Source organism: Rhinoraja longicauda, chromosome 21, assembly GCF_053455715.1.
Source record: "Rhinoraja longicauda isolate Sanriku21f chromosome 21, sRhiLon1.1, whole genome shotgun sequence".
NCBI lineage: Eukaryota > Metazoa > Chordata > Chondrichthyes > Rajiformes > Arhynchobatidae > Rhinoraja > Rhinoraja longicauda.
The window spans coordinates 30,086,688-30,107,485 of NC_135973.1; the positions used below are offsets into that span (position 1 = coordinate 30,086,688).

At 43.3% G+C, this 20,798-nt stretch overlaps 1 protein-coding gene across 1 annotated transcript in view; it reads left to right on the forward strand.

Moving 5' to 3' along the window:
- Positions 1-20,798, forward strand: part of ciita (class II, major histocompatibility complex, transactivator) — an 81,995-nt gene that overhangs the window by 40,322 nt on the left and 20,875 nt on the right. The window contains exons 3-13 of the mRNA XM_078417492.1: positions 5,772-5,903; positions 8,555-8,632; positions 8,754-8,819; positions 10,169-10,213; positions 11,948-12,034; positions 13,491-13,565; positions 14,019-14,165; positions 16,462-16,566; positions 17,954-18,022; positions 19,108-19,326; positions 20,464-20,538. Of these exons, the coding sequence (XP_078273618.1) occupies positions 5,772-5,903; positions 8,555-8,632; positions 8,754-8,819; positions 10,169-10,213; positions 11,948-12,034; positions 13,491-13,565; positions 14,019-14,165; positions 16,462-16,566; positions 17,954-18,022; positions 19,108-19,326; positions 20,464-20,538 (1,098 nt within the window). The remainder of the gene's footprint in view (positions 1-5,771; positions 5,904-8,554; positions 8,633-8,753; positions 8,820-10,168; positions 10,214-11,947; positions 12,035-13,490; positions 13,566-14,018; positions 14,166-16,461; positions 16,567-17,953; positions 18,023-19,107; positions 19,327-20,463; positions 20,539-20,798) is intronic.

Here is a 20,798-nt window from a genome sequence, read left to right on the forward strand (position 1 = left end):
AAGTTGACATCTGGAACAGCGGATACAATAGATGAGGTTGCAGTACGTGCAGGTGAATCTCTGCCTCACCTGGAAAGATGGTTTGGATCCTTGGATAGAGTTGAAGGGGGAGGTAAAGGGACAGGTGTTGCATCTCCTGCAGTTGCAGGGGAAAGTACCTGGGGAGGGGATAGTTTGGGTAGGAAGGGACGAGTGGATCAGGGAGTTTCGGAGGGAACAGTCTCTGCGGAAAGCAGAAAGGGGTGGAGATGGGAAGATGTGGCCAGTAGTGGGATCCCGTTGGAGGTGGCGGAAATGTTGGAGGATAATTTGTTGTGTGCGATGGCTGATGGGGTGGAAGGTGAGGACAAGGGGGACTCTGTCCTTGTTACGAATGGGGGGAGGGGGAGCAAGAACGAAGCTACGGGATATTCAGGAGACCCTAGTGAGATCCTCATTTATAATGGAAGAGGGGAAACCCCGTTTCCTAAAGAATGAGGACATCTCTGATGCCCTTGTATGGAACACCTCATCCTGGGCGCAGATGTGGCGTAGACGGAGGAATTGGGAGTAGGGGATAGAGTCTTTACAGGAAACAGGATGGGATGAAGTGTAGTCCAGATAGCTATGGGAGTCAGTGGCTTTGTAATAGATGTCAGTCACTAGTCTGTCTCCTGCGATGGAGATGGTGAGATCCAGAAACGGTAGGGAGATGTTGGAGATGGTCCAAGTATATTTAAGAGCAGGATGGGAATTAGTGGTAAAATTGATGAAGTTGCAATAAAGTTACACAATCCACCATGGGACTTGCTTGCAGGGTTTCATTTTCAAAGTTTTGTGCACATATATATTTGGGGCTTATTGTTTCTGCACGCTGTATGGGAACTTTGCACACCACACTGATCGGTTTTACTTGTTTTCCCAGTGTGGCAACCTACTATCTCCTCTTGCAGTCTGTTGTTATCCTGCTTGTTGTTCTCTAGACCTCCAGATGGAGTGCATCGTGGCACATCGGTTAGTGCTGCTGACTCAGACCCGTTTGTGAGAAAGAATACTTGCCCACGCCTTTCTCGGACGTTTGAGAGGCTTTGGCTTGTCGCCCAATACAATATCAAACTTCTTCAAGTGGACAGCATACTGTCTGGTTGTATCACAGCCTGGTTCAGTGATTCAAATGCTCAGGAATGAAGGAGGCAACAAGAAGTTGTGCACATTGCCCAGTCCATCATGTGCATCAACCTCCCCACCATTAAAGAGATCTCCATGAGGCCCTGCTGCCTCAATGAGGAGGCTAATATCATCAAAGACCCACACCATCCTGTCCATGCTCTCAATCGCACTGCCACCATTGTAAAGAGGTTACAGGAACCTGAAAACCGCTAACTCCAGGTTCAAGAACAGCCTCCACCCATCAACCATCTAACTCTTGAACCACCCGCACGATCCAAACACCAACCCGGCCTCAGCACTGAACCACAATGAAATGTGCACTGAGGTTACTTTGGCTTGCTCTCTCAGAGTTTGGTTTACATAAAATTATTAGTTTAAAAGACAAGTTAACAGAATGTTTACTTGTTGTGTTGTTACGTTTCATGTCCCTGTAACCATATAACCATATAACCATATAACAACTACAGCACGGAAACAGGCCCTACCAGTCCATGCCGACCTCTCTCTCTGACCTAGTCTCATCTACCTGCTCTCAGACCATAACCCTCCAATCCCCTCTTATCCATAAGATTGGCGCATTGCGCATGTTGTTCCCTTGTTTAAAAAAGGTTCTAAAAGTAAACCTAGCAATTATAGACCTGTTAATTTGACGTCTGTGGTGGGAAAATTAATGGAAAAGATACTTAGGGACAATATATATAAACATATGGATAAACAAGGCCTGATTAGGAACAGTCAACATGGATTTGTGCCTGGAAGGTCATGTTTGACTAATCTTCTTGAATTTTTTGAAGTGGTTACCAGGGAAATTGATGAGGGCAAGGCTGTGGATGTTGTCTATATGGACTTCAGTAAGGCATTTGACAAAGTTCCACATGGAAGGTTGATTAAGAATGTTGAATCGTTGGGTATTAATAGTGAAGTTGCAAGATGGATTCAACAATGGCTGAATGGGAGATACCAGAGGGTAATGGTTGACAACTGTATGTCAGGTTGGAGGCCAGTGTCTAGTGGAGTACCCCAAGGATCTGTGTTGGGTCCGCTGTTGTTTGTCATTTACATCAATGATCTGGATGATGGTGTGGCAAATTGGATTAGTAAGTATGCAGATGATACTAAGATAGGTGGTGTAGTTAATAATGAAGTAGATTTTCAAAGTCTACAGAGAGACTTGGGCCTTTTGGAAGGGTGGGCTGAAAGATGGCAGATGGAGTTTAATGCTGATAAGTGTGAGGTGCTGCATTTTGGTAGGACAAATCAAAATAGGACGTACAGGGTAAATGGTAGGGAATTGAGGAATGCAGAGGAACAGAGGGATCTGGGAATAACTGTGCATTGTTCCCTGAAGGTGGAATCTCATGTGGATAGGGTGGTGAAGAAGGCGTTTGGTATGCTTGCCTTTATAAATCAGAGCATCGAATATAGAAGTTGGGACGTAATGTTAAAATTGTACAAGGCATTGGTGAGGCCGAATCTGGAATATGGTGTGCAGTTCTGGTCGCCAAAATATAGGAAGGATGTCAACAAAATAGAGAGAGTACAGAGGAGATTTACTAGAATGTTGCCTGAGTTTCAGCACTTAAGCTACAGAGAGAGATTGAACAGGTTGGGTCTTTATTCTTTGGAGCGCAGAAGGTTAAGGGGGGACTTGATAGAGGTCTTTAAAATTTTAAGAGGGACGGACAGTTGACGTGGGTAAGCTTTTCCCTTTGAGAGTGGGGAAGATTCAAACAAGGGGACATAACTTCAGAATTAAGGGACAAAAGTTTAGGGGTAACATGAGGGGTAACTTTTTTACTCAGAGGGTGGTGGCTGTATGGAATGAGCTTCCGGTGGAAGTGTTGGAGGCAGGCTCGATTTTATTATTTAAGAGTAAATTAGATAGGTATATGGATGGGAAGGGATTGGAGGGTTATGGTCTGAGAGCAGGTAGATGGGACTAGGTCGGATAAAGTGTTCGGCATGGACTAGAAGGGCCAAACTGGCCTGTTTCCGTGCTGTAATTGTTATATGGTTACCTATAGTTCTCAACAGGTCTGTAACTCAAAACTGGAATTAAAGGCACCTAAGGCATCCAAGGTCTAATTAAACAAATATTCCACAATACTCACATTTGCCCTTAAAGGACAAAATGAATATTGCTGACTGCTGTTAGCAATGCCTATGAACTATTATAGCCAGTGAATGATTGAAATATTTGTATATAACGCACATATGAAGCAACGCTGGGATTCATTTCTCTATTTAATTGTGGCCATGGTTATTTTCATCACTGTATCTAACACACAATAAAGCAGGTAAAATTGTGTCACTCTGCAAAATAATTTTTGTTAAGCAGTGTACTATCTTTTTTGAAGCTCATTTCATATTTTCTGATTTTTGGGCGTTTTATGTCCGATTTCCTACATTTCAAGTTTTTGTTTCTCTTTATTCTAAATATTTCAATTTCAACCCATTGAGAGCCGCTACTATGCATCGTCCCAGTGCAAAAGATGCAAAACCCAGATTGTTTTTGTATCTCACCGAGTTGTGCTCTGTCACCGGTCAGTTGGAAATTTGAGAGGGAAGCCGAAATTTGTGTCTGATTTGTCTTGGACTGGTAGTGTAATTTTTTTTTTGTTCTTACGCACTTTCTTTGAAGTGTATTGTTGAGGTGAAGAACCCAGGGAGACATCATTAGGCTTGTTTGAACAGTATTACCCTCCCGAAAGCCAATTTAATGGAAGAAATGGTAATAAGGATAGTATGACTACCTTAAGGTCCTGTGGTTATATAAATAGTACTCGAGGATAACATGGAGACCAATTGTTTTACAATGAAGTGACATTTTGATACCTTAATCCACTCTAAAATAATCACGTCGCTGTTAATTCAGGTTGAGTTGCAACGCCATATTATCCATGTAACCAGTACAGTTCTCCTCCAGCGTTTATCATGTAGAGGGTGTGGACAATGCAAGTTGAGTTCATTTTTGACCATGTTTTCCATGCAACTGAAATTAGGAGAATCTGGCAATTAGCTGATGAAACTCCAACTGCAGTAACTAGATGGAAGTAAGTAGATTGAAGAACTGTAGAGTGCAGTGTGACATTGTTGTTAACGTGTTCCACTGGAGAATATTAAATTAAACAGAACAGTACAGCACACGTACAGACCTTTTACCTGCTCCAGTAATTACTCCAGCATTTTGTGTCTATCTTCAATAGTTCTTTCCTACACACATACAGACCTTTCAGTCCATGATGTCTATGTTGAGCTTGATGCCAAATTAAACTAATTCCTTCTGCCTACATGATCCATATCCTTCCATCCCCTGTATATTCATGTGTATATCTAAAGCCTCTATGCTACTATAAACTCTGCTTCCACCACCACCTCTGGCGGTGTGTTCCAGGTACCTACCATTCTGCATGTAAAAAAATAACTGTCTCCTCTGACCTTAAAGCTATTCCCTCGATTATTTGACATTTCCATTCTGGGAGAAAGATTCTGACTGTCTACCCTCTCTTTGCCTCTCATAATTTTATAAACTTCAGTCAGGCCTCCCTGCAGCCCCTGATGCTCCAAAGAAATCACTCCAGGTTTGTCCATTCTCTAATCCAGGCAGCACCCTAGTAAACCTTCTACATCCTTCAAAGCATCCACAACATTCCTATAACGGGACGACCAGAACTATGCACAATAATTGTATGCACCATTCTGTCGAATGTCCTTGGTTTAAAACTTCCTCTGATCATTTCCAGTCTACAGCCTTGCGGCTCAGACACTGAGGAAAACCCACAACTGGAGTTACAGTGGCTCAGCTGGTAGATCTGCTGCCTCATGGTGCCAGAGACCCGGCTTTGACTCCGACCTCGCGTGCTGTTTGTATGGAATTTGCACATTCTCCCTGTGACCTCGTGGGTTTCTGCCGGGAGCTCCGGTTTCCAGCTAAACTAATTTACAATTTAACCAAAGCTAATTAACCTACAAACCTGTACGTCTTTAGAGTGTGGGACGAAACTCATGCCCAGGTCACAGGGAGAAGGTGCAAAATTCCATACAATGTAGGTTTATAGGTTAATTGGCCTCTGTAAAATGCCCCTGGTGTGTAAATAAAGGAGTGTGGAATGTGGGATAACACCAAGCTGGTGTGAATGGGTGATTGATAGTCGGTGTGGACTCGGTGGGCCAAAGGGCCTGTTTCCTTACTGTATCTTTCAAACAATTCATTTAAATTGATCAAAAAGTCAATTGTGAGTTTCATAAATGAGAATGAGATAAGCCCAGAACATGTTTGAACAGTATTGTCAGCATCGTGTTGATGGATTTTGAATTTGCAGATCTCTTTGTTCAGCATTCAGAAAAATACGCCTGGATGTTTGGTTTGGGCGTCATGAAAATTTTGCCTGATGACTTTCAGTTTCACTTCAACAAACTTTTGCCCCTTTGCATCGCATCCAAGTATTTAAACAACCTAATTTTTGACAAATATTTTTCTTGCACATATGAAGAGTTTTAGTTCTCCAAATTCCCAATATCATACCCAAGTTGAAAGCAAGCGATTGGCAAGTGGTGTGGAAGCATTGATATTTTGGAGCATGCTTTTCAGATCTGTGCATTTGTTTTTTTTAAATTTCCAGTCATGAGAAATCAAAGCTACACCATCGACCAACCAGCAGTGAAAAACCTCAGCTACTTGACTTTGTTACAAGATGGCCAGATGCCAATGCCTGGCACCTGCATTCAGAATGGAGAAGCAGCTGTTGGAACAGGTACCTATGACTGCATGCAGAGCAGTAATCAGAGAAATACATCTTTGGGCATTGCTTAAATAATTTGTTCATGTTCTGCGATGCTGTTCTAAGACTAAACATGAAAGTTGACACGAAAGATTCTTTTAAGATTTTGTCTGGTTTGCAAATGCTCTGCTGTGTACTGTAGGCCTCAAATTTCCCTTAATTTGTTTCCTTAATCCCTTCCACCTTATTGGAGACCGTTCGAACTATCTTTAATTGGACATTAGACACAAAGTAACTCAGCGGGTCAGGCAGCATCTCTGGAGAAAAAGGATGGGTGACGTTTCGGGTCGAGACCTTTCTTCTGACTGAATTGGACTTGATCGGACTTTGTCGGACTATATCTTTCACTAAATGTTGTACCGTTTATCCTTTATCTGTACGCTGTGGACGGCTTGATTGTAATCATGTATAGTCTTTTCTTTGACTAGATAGCAGACAACAAAAGCTTTTCACTGCACCTCAGTACATGTGACAATAATAAACGAAACGAAACTATTTGAATTCAAATGACTAATTTAGCTGCAGAGATGCCATACACAGGAAGCCAATTAGGGGGCCACTCGTGTGTGTCCAGGATATAGGAGACGCAAGATATGTTTTGGAGGAGTGCATTTGGTACTGATGCACTTCTCTTTATCTGAGTGGCCTTTCATTTCATCTGCAAGAACAAATACTCCAAGTTGCTCTTAATGCCATAATGCAGGAGTCAGCACTGTTCTGATGGATGTATCACCACACACAAGATGTTCACTGTTCCCCATGAAAGTCGATGGACTGGAGTTTCTGAAGTCAGTGTCCATTCCCACCACCACAATCATGGTGGCTATCTGTTCCATCAAAACTATGCACGCTAGGAATTTGCTCACGTGCATGCTCTCGAGTCCAGCAGTAAATCAACACTCCTTCAGACCCACACAAAAGGTGATTTGGTGAGACAAGTGACAGCAAGAAGCTTAGAGGAACTTTCTGCGGCTGAAGGCAAGTAGGATGGGGGTGAGGGGAGTCAAAAACTTATAATGTAAAAGGCGCAAGAGGAAAATCCCCTCAATATTTACACAGGAATCAGCTGCAAAATAGCAAGAAGCCAAAGAGACCATGATACTCGGGATGGTCAGGAAAACATCTCAGCATCTACACTGTCATGTCCCCTTAGGATCTTGTAGTTTTCAATAAGACGTACTAGCATTCAGGGACAGATGAACTGACTGGGGGCCTGTGTGGGCCGTGCAAGAATAGAAGGAAGCAAAGAAGCAAGGGGAAGGTGAAAAAGAGGAGCACCATTGAATTCTGCTATCCATTGCGTGGGTTCATTTACGATGTCAGACCCATGAGGTTGCACTCAGACGCTAGCAAGTCTTCTCATTCCCATCAGGATCACTGCGCAGATGTGGCAGTTAAATTATACACAAGGCAAAAGTCTATGTTCTCTGCGGTAGAAATAATCGCAAACCAAGCTGCTGCAGCAGTAAAGATATTGGGTGATGAATTTACAGTAGGAGTGGGTGATCTCATGACTTTCTTTCTTTAATGCAGTTTGACTCAATCTCATTCTCTACTTGGATCAATCCACACCCTATGTATTTCTTTGACTGGTGGTAATGTTTAACCTTCTTTCTCTCATGCATAACTGACATTCAATGAAAAAGAAGATGCCCCTGCAACTAGAAGATGTAATAGTTTAAGGGACTAACTTGGCTAATATTTCTAATTAGATTGTTGTCCTATCATGAATAGCTAAAGTTGGATCTGTACTCTTTGGAGTTTAGAGGAATGAGGAGTGATCAAATTGATACATATAAGAGCCTATATATGTGTGGCACGGTGGCGCAGCGGTAGTTGCTGCCTTACAGTGCTTGCAGCACTGGAGACCCGGGTTCCATCCCGACTACGGGTGCTGTCTGTACGGAGTTTGTACGTTCTCCCCGTGACCTGCGTGGGTTTTCTCCGAGATCTTCGGTTTTCTCCCACACTCCAAAGACGTACAGGTTTGCAGGTTAATTGACTTGGTAAATGTAAAGAAAAGTTGTCCCCATTGTGTGTAGGAAGGATAGTGTTAATGTACGTGGATCGCTGGTCGGCGCGGACCCGGTGGGCCGAAGGGCCTGTTTCTGCGCTGTATCTCTAAACTAAGGGGACATTGCAGAGAGTAGATTCTGGGGTGTTTCTAGTTGTAGGAGACCCTCAAATAGGAGGAGGACACAAGAAACTGCAGATGCAGGAATCTTGAGCAGCCTGAAACAATGTCAGATCATTCCCTCCACAGATGCTATGCAACCCACTGAGTCCCTGCAGCACTTTCTGTTCTCTTCAAATGAGATAACACAGTTACAAGACAAAGGAACAGTCATTTAAAACTGAGGTGCAAAGGTATAGCGTTTTGCTGTGGGTGGGAATGCCTGGAATCTTCTACTCTGGAGGAATATGGATCATAGAAATTAAAGAAGCGGGTGTATTTTTAAGGAGGGAGGCCTGGATCAGAGCACGCATGGTCGTGTTGGAAGGTGAGGTGGGACTGAGGGGCCAGGTGGCCTACTCCTGCTCCTACCGTGACTTCTTCTCTTGCAAGTACAAGACTTTATCTTGACACATACAAGTCTGAATGTTGTTTCTCTCATCCATTTAAGGTTTTGATGATAACCATTCTGAACTTTTAGAAGATTTATGTGAGATAAATATAAATTGTGAATACGAAAACAGAATTGGTAAGTGTTATCATTTTGACTGAGTCTCTCCTAAGAAATTATTCTAATAAGAATGAATTGATTAATTATGGTGCCGTTTCTGCCACCTGCCTAACAAATCTGCCCTCTCCTTATTATACAGACGGCATCTTAAAGTACTTACAGGATCCACGGCCATCTAACACAATAGCACTGGAGCAGTATTTTGGTACGTTTATTTTCACTGGGGTGGCACAATGGTAGAGTTGCTGCCTTGCAGCACCAGAGACCCGGGTTTGATCCTGACTACGTGTGCTGTCTGTATGGAGTTTGTATATTCTAGTGTGTGTTTGTATATGACAGTGTGTGTTTTTACCGGGTGCTTTGATTTCCTCCCACACTCCACAAATTTGTAGGTTAATTGGCTTCGAAAACGTTGTGAATTGTCCGCTGTATGTAGGATAGTGCTAGTGTACGGTGGGTGATCATTGGTCAGTGCAGACTCGGTAGGCCGAAGGGCCTGTTTCAACCCTGTATCTCTAAAGTCTAAAATCTGTATTTTAACTGCAAGACAGAATTGTAGCCTTTGTCTCAAAGAAATGAAAATATTGAATCTGATGTTCTGTCCACTGGACTTCCTGCCGAGCCTTCTCCCACAGCATGCTGGGATGATTGGAGGGAGCATGGCTCCAGTGCGATCACCCTTGCTCCCTGTATCATGCTACAAATTGGTACACAGTGCAATATTGTAAATGAGCCTAGCATGCAGGACTGGACTGAAAATGTTTTGAGTACCAAAACTAATATTTCCGATTAAAAGTAATTACCAAATTTTGAAATAAGCAATTAAATATAATCTATTACTTCATCATGTGCCTGATTTTCATTTGGGTCTTTTCAACAACTTTTCATTGAACTCCGTGTGTCCCAGTAGATTGAATTATTGCAAATTGGCGCTTTAAGGGCAGCACGGTAGCACAGCGGTAGAGTTGCTGCCTTAAAGCGCCAGAGACCCGGGTTCAATCCCGACTACAGGCGCTGTCTGTACGGAGTTTATACCTTCTCCCCGTGACCGCGTGGGTTTTCTCCGAGATACTTGGTTTCTTCCCACACTCCAAAGACGTACAGGTTTGTGGGTTAATTGGCTTGGTATAAATATAAATTGTCCCTAGCGCGTGTAGGATAGTGTAAATGAGCGGGGATCATTGGTCGGTGCGGACTCGTTGGGCCGAAGGGCTTGTTTCCACACTGGCATCTCAAAACTAAATTAAATTAAATTGAGTGAAATCACAAAATGGTGCCCAGTTGCACCAGTGTACACTCTGCCCCGATGCTGCATACAGTAGGCTTCATCGTTAAGGTCCCATTAGCATTTTATGGAATTGGTGGCACACCAGGTCAATATCCAGGTAGACAAGCTGTCCTCTCCACCTCCATCAACAATCCTGGAGTGAGACATCATGAGATCCAAGGAAAAAATCAGCCTGAGAATGACTGTCACCAAATTTCCCATTTGAACTTTGAAGAGTTTTTTATCGGATGTTTTTTTATCGTTAACCTCCTTTATCCCTTTTGTAGGTGAAGAAATCTCGGTTAGACACACTCCATTAAGCAACATCACTTGTAAGTTCCTTAACGAATAAGGGGTGTACAGGTGCATAAACCGTATGTAATAACTAAGGGGTTACACCACTGCAAGATCCTTCTCAAAGTGGACTCGAGATCTTAGCATATGCTCAATCTTGGTCATCCCATAGGCTATGTCATTGTTACTTTATAATAGTTGACAAACAATTAAGACACTTTTCATTTCGGATGTTAACAGAATGTAGTTTTTGTGCTTAATTTAACTTATTTAAACATTCATAAATTTCATGATGAGATTCACCTGGTTTGGGGGTTAATCCCAGGCTGCAAAGGGAGGCAGGGAAAGATTACAGACTTCCTCTTTCTTGCTTGAGAATATCAGGGATCACCTCTGATGCTTTAGTTCACATTCACAGTTCTCCAGTATCAATTTCAAGCGGTCCTCCTCCTGAGCTCATTGCTGAGGAAGAGCACGCCAAGTTGTCACGGCAGAAATTCCAGTTCCCTTGAAAGGATGCAGGTGACTTAAAAAAATTGCCTTCTCTGCTTGGTTCCCTACTTCCGCTATTACCCATTGATAGCAGAGGTTGAAGAGAAGCATAAAGGTTATTTGGTCACCTGCTTTCATGATTGTATTGGTGTAGAGGGCACACCTGCTTTCATGATTGTATTGGTGTAGAGGGCACACCTGCTTTCTTTTAGCGTTCACAACAGAGCTGGACAACCAAGCAAACTATAAATGGGTTTAGTGTAAAGTATTCACCAGGGTATTCAGTTCCAGTGGGTGGGTCCGGGAAGCAGGATGGTCACTACTTTTGAAAAGAGATTTCAGCTGATCATGTAGAAATATGGAACTGCAGATGCTGGTTTACCAAGGATGGACACAAAATGCTGGAGTAACTCAGCAGGTCAGTCAGCATCCCTGGAGAACATGGTTAGGTGACATTCAGATCCCGACCCCAAACGTCACCTACCCATGTTCTCCAAGGATGCTACCTGACCCGCTGAGTTACTCCAGCAATTTGTGTCTTTCAGTTGATCATTCCACTTGCTGTTGGCCGTCAGAGATGCAGATTTTCCAGAACTGGACCAGTTTTCTCTGAGATCTTCGGTTTCCTCCCACATTCCAAAGACGTACAGGTATGTAGGTTAATTGGCTGGGCAAATGTAAAAATTATCCCTAGTGTTAGTGTGCGGGGATCGTTGGGCAGCGCAGACCCGGTGGGCCGAAGGGCCTGTTTCTGTGCTGTATCTCTAAATCTAAAAAAAAAATCTAAACTGCTGTTGGAAAATACAATATGGTCACTAATACACTCATCAGGGAATTCAGGAAAAACCTCTTTCCCTGGGATTTGGCTAGAATATTGTCTACTTCCCATACGAATTAAAGCAAACAGCAATGATGTATTCAAAGGAAAGCTGGATTCACAGATAAAGGAGAAAGGAACAGAAGTATATCTGTGGGAAGGAACTGCAGATGCTGATTTACACCAAAGATAGACACAAAATGCAGGAGTAACTCAACGGGTCAGGCAGCATCTCTGGAGAAAAGGAATAGGTGATGTTTCGGGGTGAGACCCTTCTTCAGACATACTTCAGAAGTATATGTATTCTGATTATAGGTCTGTGTAGAACTCATTGATTTTATATTTCATGGGGAGAAATAAGATTATTTTCTTGGAATATGGCCTCGTGCAGTTTATTACAATGAGGATAGAACTCATTGACAGATTTTGTATTAAAACATGGCGATGAATCTTTTAATTTCAGGCCACAACTCGTCTTCAACAGACAATGAAACTACCTGCCAGAATTTCGTTACGCCATCCTGCACCAAAGCTAAAAACAGGAAGAGAGGTGAGTCGGTAATTTAACACCGTTCATCCTTGATGGCGTGAGATCATATAAAGTAGTCCAGAGGTTGTACGTGGGAACGGACATTTTGATGAATGGGGAGGGCAGTCAAGAAGTGGGGGAGCCCAAATATTGTTTTAGCAAAAAAAAAACACAAAGTGCTGGAGTACCTCAGCAGATTAGGCTGCATCTCCGGAGAACAAATAGGGACTCTTCATCAGTCTAAAGATGAGTACTGATCCAAAATGTTACCTATCCATTTATCAGTCTGAAGAAGGGTCCCAGTCCAACACATCACCTATCCACGTTCTCCAAATATGCTACCTGACTTGCCGTGTTACTCCAGCACTTTGTGCCTTTTTTTTTGTTAAGCTAGCACCTGTAGTTCCTTGTTTTTCTATTCTTTTAACAAACTCAACTGAAGATTCCATTAATAGAAAGTTGACTTCCGGTTTCAGGACAAGAAGTCGCAACTTGTGGTTTGTTTTCTTCCTCTTTCTTCAAAAAAAATTGTGTTTTTTCCATATCTTGTACATTTTTTTAAAATGCTTTGCTTTCACACAGTGAAGGGACAGTGGTTAAGGTTCACGGGAAACCCAGCAATGGGATGTGTCACTGCGGTTCTAGTTTAAGCCACCAAGAGGTGGATTAGGAGGGACATGAATAAGCACAGTGGGTCGGGGGACGATTAGGGATGTGGGTGGGGTTGTGGCTCCAGGGCCTGTCTCGGGTCTTTTAACTTTGAGGTGTCCTGAAAGAGTGCTGCAACAGCCTGTCTGGAAAGTGCAGGAAGTGGGTATGGCGGAGATGTAGGTTGGTGACGGAGGACCCTTGCCGGCTTGTTGGTCAATGGCAGCGGGGTGGAGCTCATGGAAGGTGGGAACGGTACCTCATGGTTCCTCTTACAGCTGGAGAATCTTTGTCCTTCCCATACAGGGCTTCCGATGCAGACTCCAGTTAAAATACCTCCGGGATTGCAATGGCATCCAACTACACTGGGAACTGCATGGTTTACTTGCTCTGTTCCCACTGTGCTGTTGGTATCCAGGGGCCTCGGCTACTAGTTTAGTCTGGTTTAGTTTAGTTTAGAGATACAGCGTGGAAACAGTCCCTTCAGCCCATAGAGTCTGTGCTGATCAACGATCGTCCGTACACTAGTACTATCACAGACACTGGAGGCAATTTACAGAAGCCGAGTAACCTACAAACCCGCACGTCTTTGGAATGAGGGAGGAAACCGGAGCACCCGGAGAAAACCCACAAGGTCATAGGGAGAACGTGCAAACTCTGTTCGAACGGCACCCATAGTCAGGGTCTCTGACGCTGTAAGGCAGTATCTCTACCGCTGCGCCACTGTGCCGCCCAAACCTACTAGGCTAAGGTTCACAGATCAACTGGTGTCGCTATCCTTTGCTGACTAACAGACCCGCACTAAATTGTGCATCTTCTTTTCTACCAGCTGCTGATGGTGATGACAGAGCACAGAGAGTCGTGTCCCAGGATCAAGCTGCAAGGCCCAAACAATTGAGAAGAGGTGAGGAACTTGCATCAGTGGCTCACACTGGCCTCCTTTGTAATTCCCTGCTCCATAAAACCCATCCTTTGCAAAAACAAAAGTTGCAGCAAGGTACATAATTTAAAAGGTTGGCATCATATTTTATTAATGCTAGGCAGAAAATAATTCACAAAGAAAATGCTTAATTCAGTCCTTGCTGGCTCGCAGATGGTTTACATGCAGAACAGCAAGCCTGGTATCCGGAACCGACTGTAAAGCATTTTACTTAGAAATGCCTCTTGACCAATTCACATATCTCTTCCAAACTGCTTCCAAACAGAACTGCTTCTAAACAGAACATTTCTGTATCAGTTATTCAGCAGTTTAGTACTTCAATGGTGCAGAAGGAATGATTGAGCAGCTACTTAAAAACCTACAGCTTGTAATGGCAAACAGTGAGATCTGCAACACTACATTTGATCTTTGTTTCAGGTGAGGAGAATCCAGTTGCTTCCCGAGAACATTGTCCAAAGATGCAGGATGTTCATTCCCCAGTCACCTGCTCCTCAGAAATCAACCATCTGAAAGAACTCATGAATCATGTCTCACAGTTTGGATCAAACTCACATGTTTTCCCAGGTTTGTAATACTGCATCTTCATTGATGAATGTGATCTGTCATAGAGCATAGAGCAGCACAGCACAGCCCACAATGTCCGTGCCAACCATTATGCCAGGTTAAACTAATCTCCTTTGTCTGTGTGTGATCCATATTCCTCCATTTCGTGCATATCCATGTAAAATTGCCTCCAACTAATTTTGGATTGCTCTTTTTTTCAATCAAGAGTCTGACATTCTTGATAGACACAGAATGCTGGAGTAACTTAGCGGGTCAGGCAGCATCTCTGGAGAGAAGGAATGGGTGACGTTTCGGGCCGAGACCCTTCTTCAGACTCTGACAGTCTGACATTCTTGGGGTGGTTGCAAGAATTTGAGCCTCTTGTTCAAAGGAGAGTACTTTGAAAATAGATCTAAAATTTCAAGCCTATTTCTTTGCCCAAATTTCTGGTTACCTGCCTCAATATCCCATATGAATTTTAATGGCATGATACCTCCTGTGAAACATATCGGGACTGTTCAGTACATCAAAGGTGCTATCCATTGCAAGTTGTTGTTGCCTGTATGGGTATGTTGATGGAACATAGCAGTGATGGCACAAGGTTGCAATCAGATTGACACTCGAGATCACTGTTCAATGAACCCTTGATTGTAATGGGACGTGCTGCTTGATGTGCTGAAAACCTGAAATGTCGGCTCAGAGAATTGACAAAGTTCTGACAAAGGATTTCCAACCTGAAATGTTGCTTCTGTTTCTCTTTCCATGGATGTTGCCTGGCCCACTGGGTGTCTCCAGCAGTTTCTGTTTCTTCTTTCAGATTTTTATCATCTGCAGTTGTGTTTTGATTTTCTTTGGCGTTCCACTTTGCACGTGTGCACCACCTTCTGGCCAGTGTGAAAACAGCACCCGCTGAGAAAACAGCCAACAGTGGCCTGTTTCCTTTAGCATCGTTATTTTTTTGCATATCTTTTATTCATGGTTCTTTATCTCTCTACATCATTGTCTATATCTCTCGTTTCCCTACTCCCTAACTAGTCCGAAGAAGGGTCTCGACCCGAAACGTCACCCATTCCTTTTCTCCAGAGATGCTGCAGCTGAGTTACTCCAGCTTTTTGTGCCCACCTTCTGGCTGAGATAACGCAACACTTCCTTCTGTTAGAGAAACATGTGGCATTTGGGTTTTAGAGATAGGAATGGATGTAGGTCAGGAAAAGTAATTGAAATGGGATGGCTGTGGTCAGTGGTTCCAAAGGTGACTCTCATAGCAAGGTTCCTGACCTCTCACCACTCTGCTGTTCCATCACTGAACTCCACAGAGTCCCACTGTGTTGAGATTCACAGGGATTTGTGGGGAATGCCTCTCGCATGCTACTCTACCAGACCCTGGTGCTGGATTCATCCACTCCGTTCATCTGAGTGGATATAACTGGGTTTGAATATTAAGAGGAGAGAAGTGAGTTATATATTGTGTATCTGTTTTTAATTAGTTATTCTTAATTATTTCTCAGTGTTTTAATGGGTTTTATCATATTGTGAAAAAGACATGGTCGCAGAGTAATATAGCACAGAAAACAGGCCCTTCAGCCCAACAAGTCCATGCTAACCATCAAGCTTCCATTTTGGCTAACCGTACATTCTCCCCCTTGGTTCTACTTCTCATCTACGTTCTAGAGACAATTTACAGTTGCCAATCCCTGTCTTTATGGAGAACCCGAATAAAACCAATACAGTCACAGGGAGAACAGGCAAACTCCATACAAATTCACCAGTGGTCTGGGATTTTGGTCAGGGAGACAAACTTACATTCCCTCCAGTTGAAGGCTTCAGTTGTACTCTGTATGAAGTCTCATCACACCATGGCACTGAGTCCCAGGACCGAGCCCATCTTCCCAGGTAAACAACCAAGGGTGGAGATTGCAGGCAGTGTGATATATCCGGCCCAATCCAGTCCAAACTAAAGTTGTCCTTATAGAATATACTGAGAAACTGTAGACTTCAGACTTACAATATGAAAACTGGCCCTCCAGCCCACCGAGTCCGCGTTGTCCAGCGATCACCTGTACACTAGTTCTATCCTACACAATAGGGACAATTTACAACTTTACTGAAGCCAATCAACCAACAAGCCTGTACGTCTTTGGTGTGTGGGATGAAACCGGAGCACCCAGAGGAAATCCATGCAGTCACAGCGAGAACATGCAAACTCCGCACAGAGAGCACCCGTAGTCAGGATTGCACCCACGTCTCTGCCAGTTCTATCGCTGCGCCACCCCAGGCAGAAAAGGCAGGTTACAATTCTTGCATTTCTGTGTTTCAGTGAACAAAGAGGACTCGGTCAGAAATGGAACAGTTGTCACTCCTGCAGGAGTTCAGATTTCCACACTTCCGCAGCTCGTCATCAATGGACCCACCTACTTTTTAGGTCTGTATATGAACCTTTTGTATCTTAAATATAATCAACCTCCATATTCTGCAATGTCCAATAGGCCTCGATTATTTACAGGTCACCATTTACTGGGACAAACGGCTTGATGCATGCTTTGTTTAGTTTAGTTTAGAGATACCGCGTGGGAACAGACCCAGTTACCTGCTGAGCAATACGAAAGGGAAGTATGAAGGGGTCTAGATGGAGATGAGCACATGCAGTTGTCCCATCAAGTAGGCTGCCCCTGTCATAGTCAAACAGCATGAACACAGGCCCTTTGGCCCAACTCATCCATGCTGAACTAGATGCATCATCTAAACTAGTTCCACTTGCCCACATTTATTCCATATCCCTCTAAACCCTTCCCATTTATGGACCCGTCCAATTGTCTTTTAAATGTTGTTTTACTACCTGCCTCAACTACCTCCTCTGGCAACTCATTCCAAAAACCTACCACCCCCTTTCATTTTGTCACTCTCACCTTAAACCTAAGTGCCCTGGTTATTGACTCCTCTACCCTGGGTTAAATACTCTGTGCAGTCACCCTACCCATTCCTCTCAGGATTTTATACACTTCCAATAGATCCCTTCTCAGCCACCTGCGTGACAAGGAATGTCCTGTAATATTCTAGCAATGTGTGTGCCATTGATCTCAATTACAACACGGAGAAAAGTTCTAATTCTTCCTCTATTAATGAATTCATAGAGAATTCATGGGCATTTCTCATAGGCATAGGTATTTAAAAAAATTCAAACTAGAGGTAGATTTGTTAGTTTTTTAAAAAACATTTTAACTGCCTGGTTAAACTGCCTTTTGCCTTTTGGAACGATGCTGATGATTTCTGCACTAGCATTGCAGTCCATTGGTTACCTGAAAAAAGGGACAAAGTACTGGAGTAACTCAGCGGGTCAGGCAGCAACCCTGGACAACATGAATAGGTGCTACGACTCTCTGGTTATCAGCTTGGCAGTGAAGATGTGAAGCTGCTAATGCAGCAGCAGAGCCACCTGGTGGCTTTGCAAAGAACTGCCATTATGATGTGTGTGAAGGGACTGCAGATGCTGGTTTACACCAAAGATAGACACAAAATGCTGGGAGTAACTCAGAGGGACAGGCAGCATCTCGGGAGAGAAGGTCTGAAGAAGAGTCTCGACACGAAACGTCACCCATTCCTTCTCTCCAGAGATGGTGCCTGTCCCGCTGAGTTACTGCCATTATGATCATCACTTGAACATAACAAGAACTTACAGCTTCCCTGAATACTTTGGTAAATTAGGAAAGGCAGTGTTAAATGAAGAAAAACCTTTAGCCTGTTCATTATATTAAATGAATTTTTTGAATGTTGGATAGTTTATATAATTAATTTCTTTGTCTTTTTTTCAGTTCAAAATGACAGTCCATCGAATCTTGAATTTGCAACCGTGCTACCAACGTCATCTGTGCATTCCTCATGTGAGTCACTTTCTGGCATTATTCAAGAAGTTCCACGTTCAAGTGGGAGCAAGAAAAAGGGCTAATGAGGGATGTGAATGCAGTCATGCCCAATTTCACCTCAGCCACCTCAATGATTGCTGTCACTGCCATCTCAAGTGTTGACAAGTTTTAACAGCAACAAATACAGGACTTCCTATGTGAAGCAGAAAGAAAGTGGTGATTTTGATCGTGAGTTGGCTGGATTTTAACCACATCGATCACCAATGAAATGGCAGGTGATCAATCATATAATAGACAATAGGTGCAGGAGGAGGCCATTCGGCCCTTCGAGCCAGCACCGCCATTCAATGTGATCATGGCTGATCATTCACAATCAGTATCCCGTTCCTGCCTTCTCCCCATATCCCTTGACTCCGCTACCCTTAGGAGCTCTATCTAGCTCTCTCTTGAAAGCATCCAGAGAATTGGCCTCCACTGCCTTCTGAGGCAGAGAATTCCACAGATTTACAACTCTCTGACTGAAAACGTTTTTCCTCATCTCTGTTCTAAATGGCCTACCCCTTATTGTTAAACTGTGGCCCCTGGTTCTGGACTCCCCCAACATTGGGAACATGTTTCCTGCCTCTAACGTGTCCAATCCCTTAATAATATTATATGTTTCAATAAGATTCCCTCTCATCCTTCTATGTGTATATCAAGCAACAATGATTTAGCAAATAGTTCATTGCTTCTAGATTTTATTCCATTTCAAAAATAAACCTATTCACAGAAAATGTATACAAAAAGTGCTAAAAATAGTGCATGGTTTTCTTTACATTCACATTGGGAATTTGGTGCATACAAAACATTGAGAGCATTGCCCCTCTCTGGTACTACCAAGGTACTGCAGCACCTTTATCCAGGTGTACGTTGAGGCTTGTTTGGAAAATCTATCTCTTGCTTCCGTTGTCAATATTAACTATTTGCTCTCATTGCTTTTTTCAAATTTGCATCTCCTAAAAATTAATGATCCATCATTTAAATATAATATAGGGCACAAAACTAACAGGTGAGATTAGTCAAGATAGATGACCACTTTCTTTTCTCCATGTTGTGTTTGGCAGCTGATTCCATGCATGGCAGTTCTCCGAATACTTTAGCGACATCAAGGAACTCTTTGCCTGTTATCTCCAACGCTGGCTCACCTGTCAGTTCTGTGGGCAGTCCACCAGGTGCCACCAGTCCTCAATACATCGACCTTCATTGTTTGCGAGAGTCCCCGATGAATCCTCAACCTGTGTACACTCCAATGACTCCGGCCTCTGTCGACAGCATGGGACCAGGTACGTGATAATGATTTAAGGAGGCAAATGCTGGAAATATTCAGCCGGTCAGGCAGCATCTGGAGAACAAAACAAGGTCAATCTTTCAATAGGTCAATAACCATTTGGTATTGAATTGAACCAAAGCATGTTTTGAGCTGGAGTAGCTGTGTGGGGAGGAATCAGAGTAGAATGGAAATGGAGCGGGCAGAGAGGGACTGAATGGCACAAGTGGTGGTGGGGCTGCCTTGTTAGTCGCAGATGATCGGGGTGGAAGAAATGTGAATAGAAAGAGATGAACAAAGATAGAGGAGGAAGAGTGGCCAGGGTTGTGTGTGCTTTTGGATATTAATTTTTTTAAAGTCACGGTGGTGCAGCGGTAGAGTTGCTGCCTCACAGAGCCAGAGACCCGGGTTCGATCCTGACTCTGGGTGCTGTTTGTACGGAGCTGTACGTTCACCCTGTGAGCATGTGAGTTTTCACCGGTTGCTCCAGATTCCTCTTGTCACAATTTCCTCCCACACTCCAAAAAAGTACAGGTTTGTTGGTTAATTGGTTTCAGTAAAATTGTAAATTGTCCCCAGTACCTGTTCCTGTGGTGTATCTATAAAGTTTAATGTTTAAAGTCTCCCAAAGTTGTGCCAGTCATCGAGACTTGTTTACATCAATTCCACACTACTCCCATTTTTCAAAATTCTCCCCACATTCTTATCAGTTCCTACACATTCCACTATTCATCTTCACATTGGTGGCTTTTCACAGCGGCCAATTAATCTACCAACACACACACGTACGTGCCTTTGGAGGAAACTGGCGTGCCCAGAGGAAACCCACAAGGTCACAGGGAGAATGTGCGAACCCACACAAACACATCCGAGTCCTGCTTGAATCAGCGAGAAGAGTTATTGTTAGGCAAGTCGCACAGCAGAACGAAAGACTGTAGTGGAGTCACCCACATCCTGGTCCGTGGAACAGTGAAGCATTAATCTAAAGGAAGCAGGCGACCTCTTGGCTAACCAACAAATGGTGTTAGCAAAGTACTCGGGGAAGTCTAAAATCTGAGAGGGCTTCACAGAAATGGGCGGCCCAGCAAGAACAGTGAGGGAGAGCAGGGGCTAATTTACAATTATTTTTAATGATCTCTTCTTTACATGCAAGATCTTGAAACAGAATCATCTGGTGAAGAATCAGCTGAACCTATGCTACCAACAATCAAGGAATCTGCAAAAACAAGTACATATTACAATTCCTTTATTATCATTAACAGTAGCAAAGCCACCTATGTGTATTTTGTGCCCAAGGAATCAAGTTAGCAAGCACATTGCAACATTGAATTAAAGACTAAACATGTTGCGCAATATATGTTACTTTTCAACACTTGATGCAGCATCGAAATAGTGCATGTGTTGGAAAGAACTGCAGATGTTGGGTTAAACTGAGACAGAAACAGCAATGATGTATTCAAAGGAAAGCTGGATTCACAGATAAAGGAG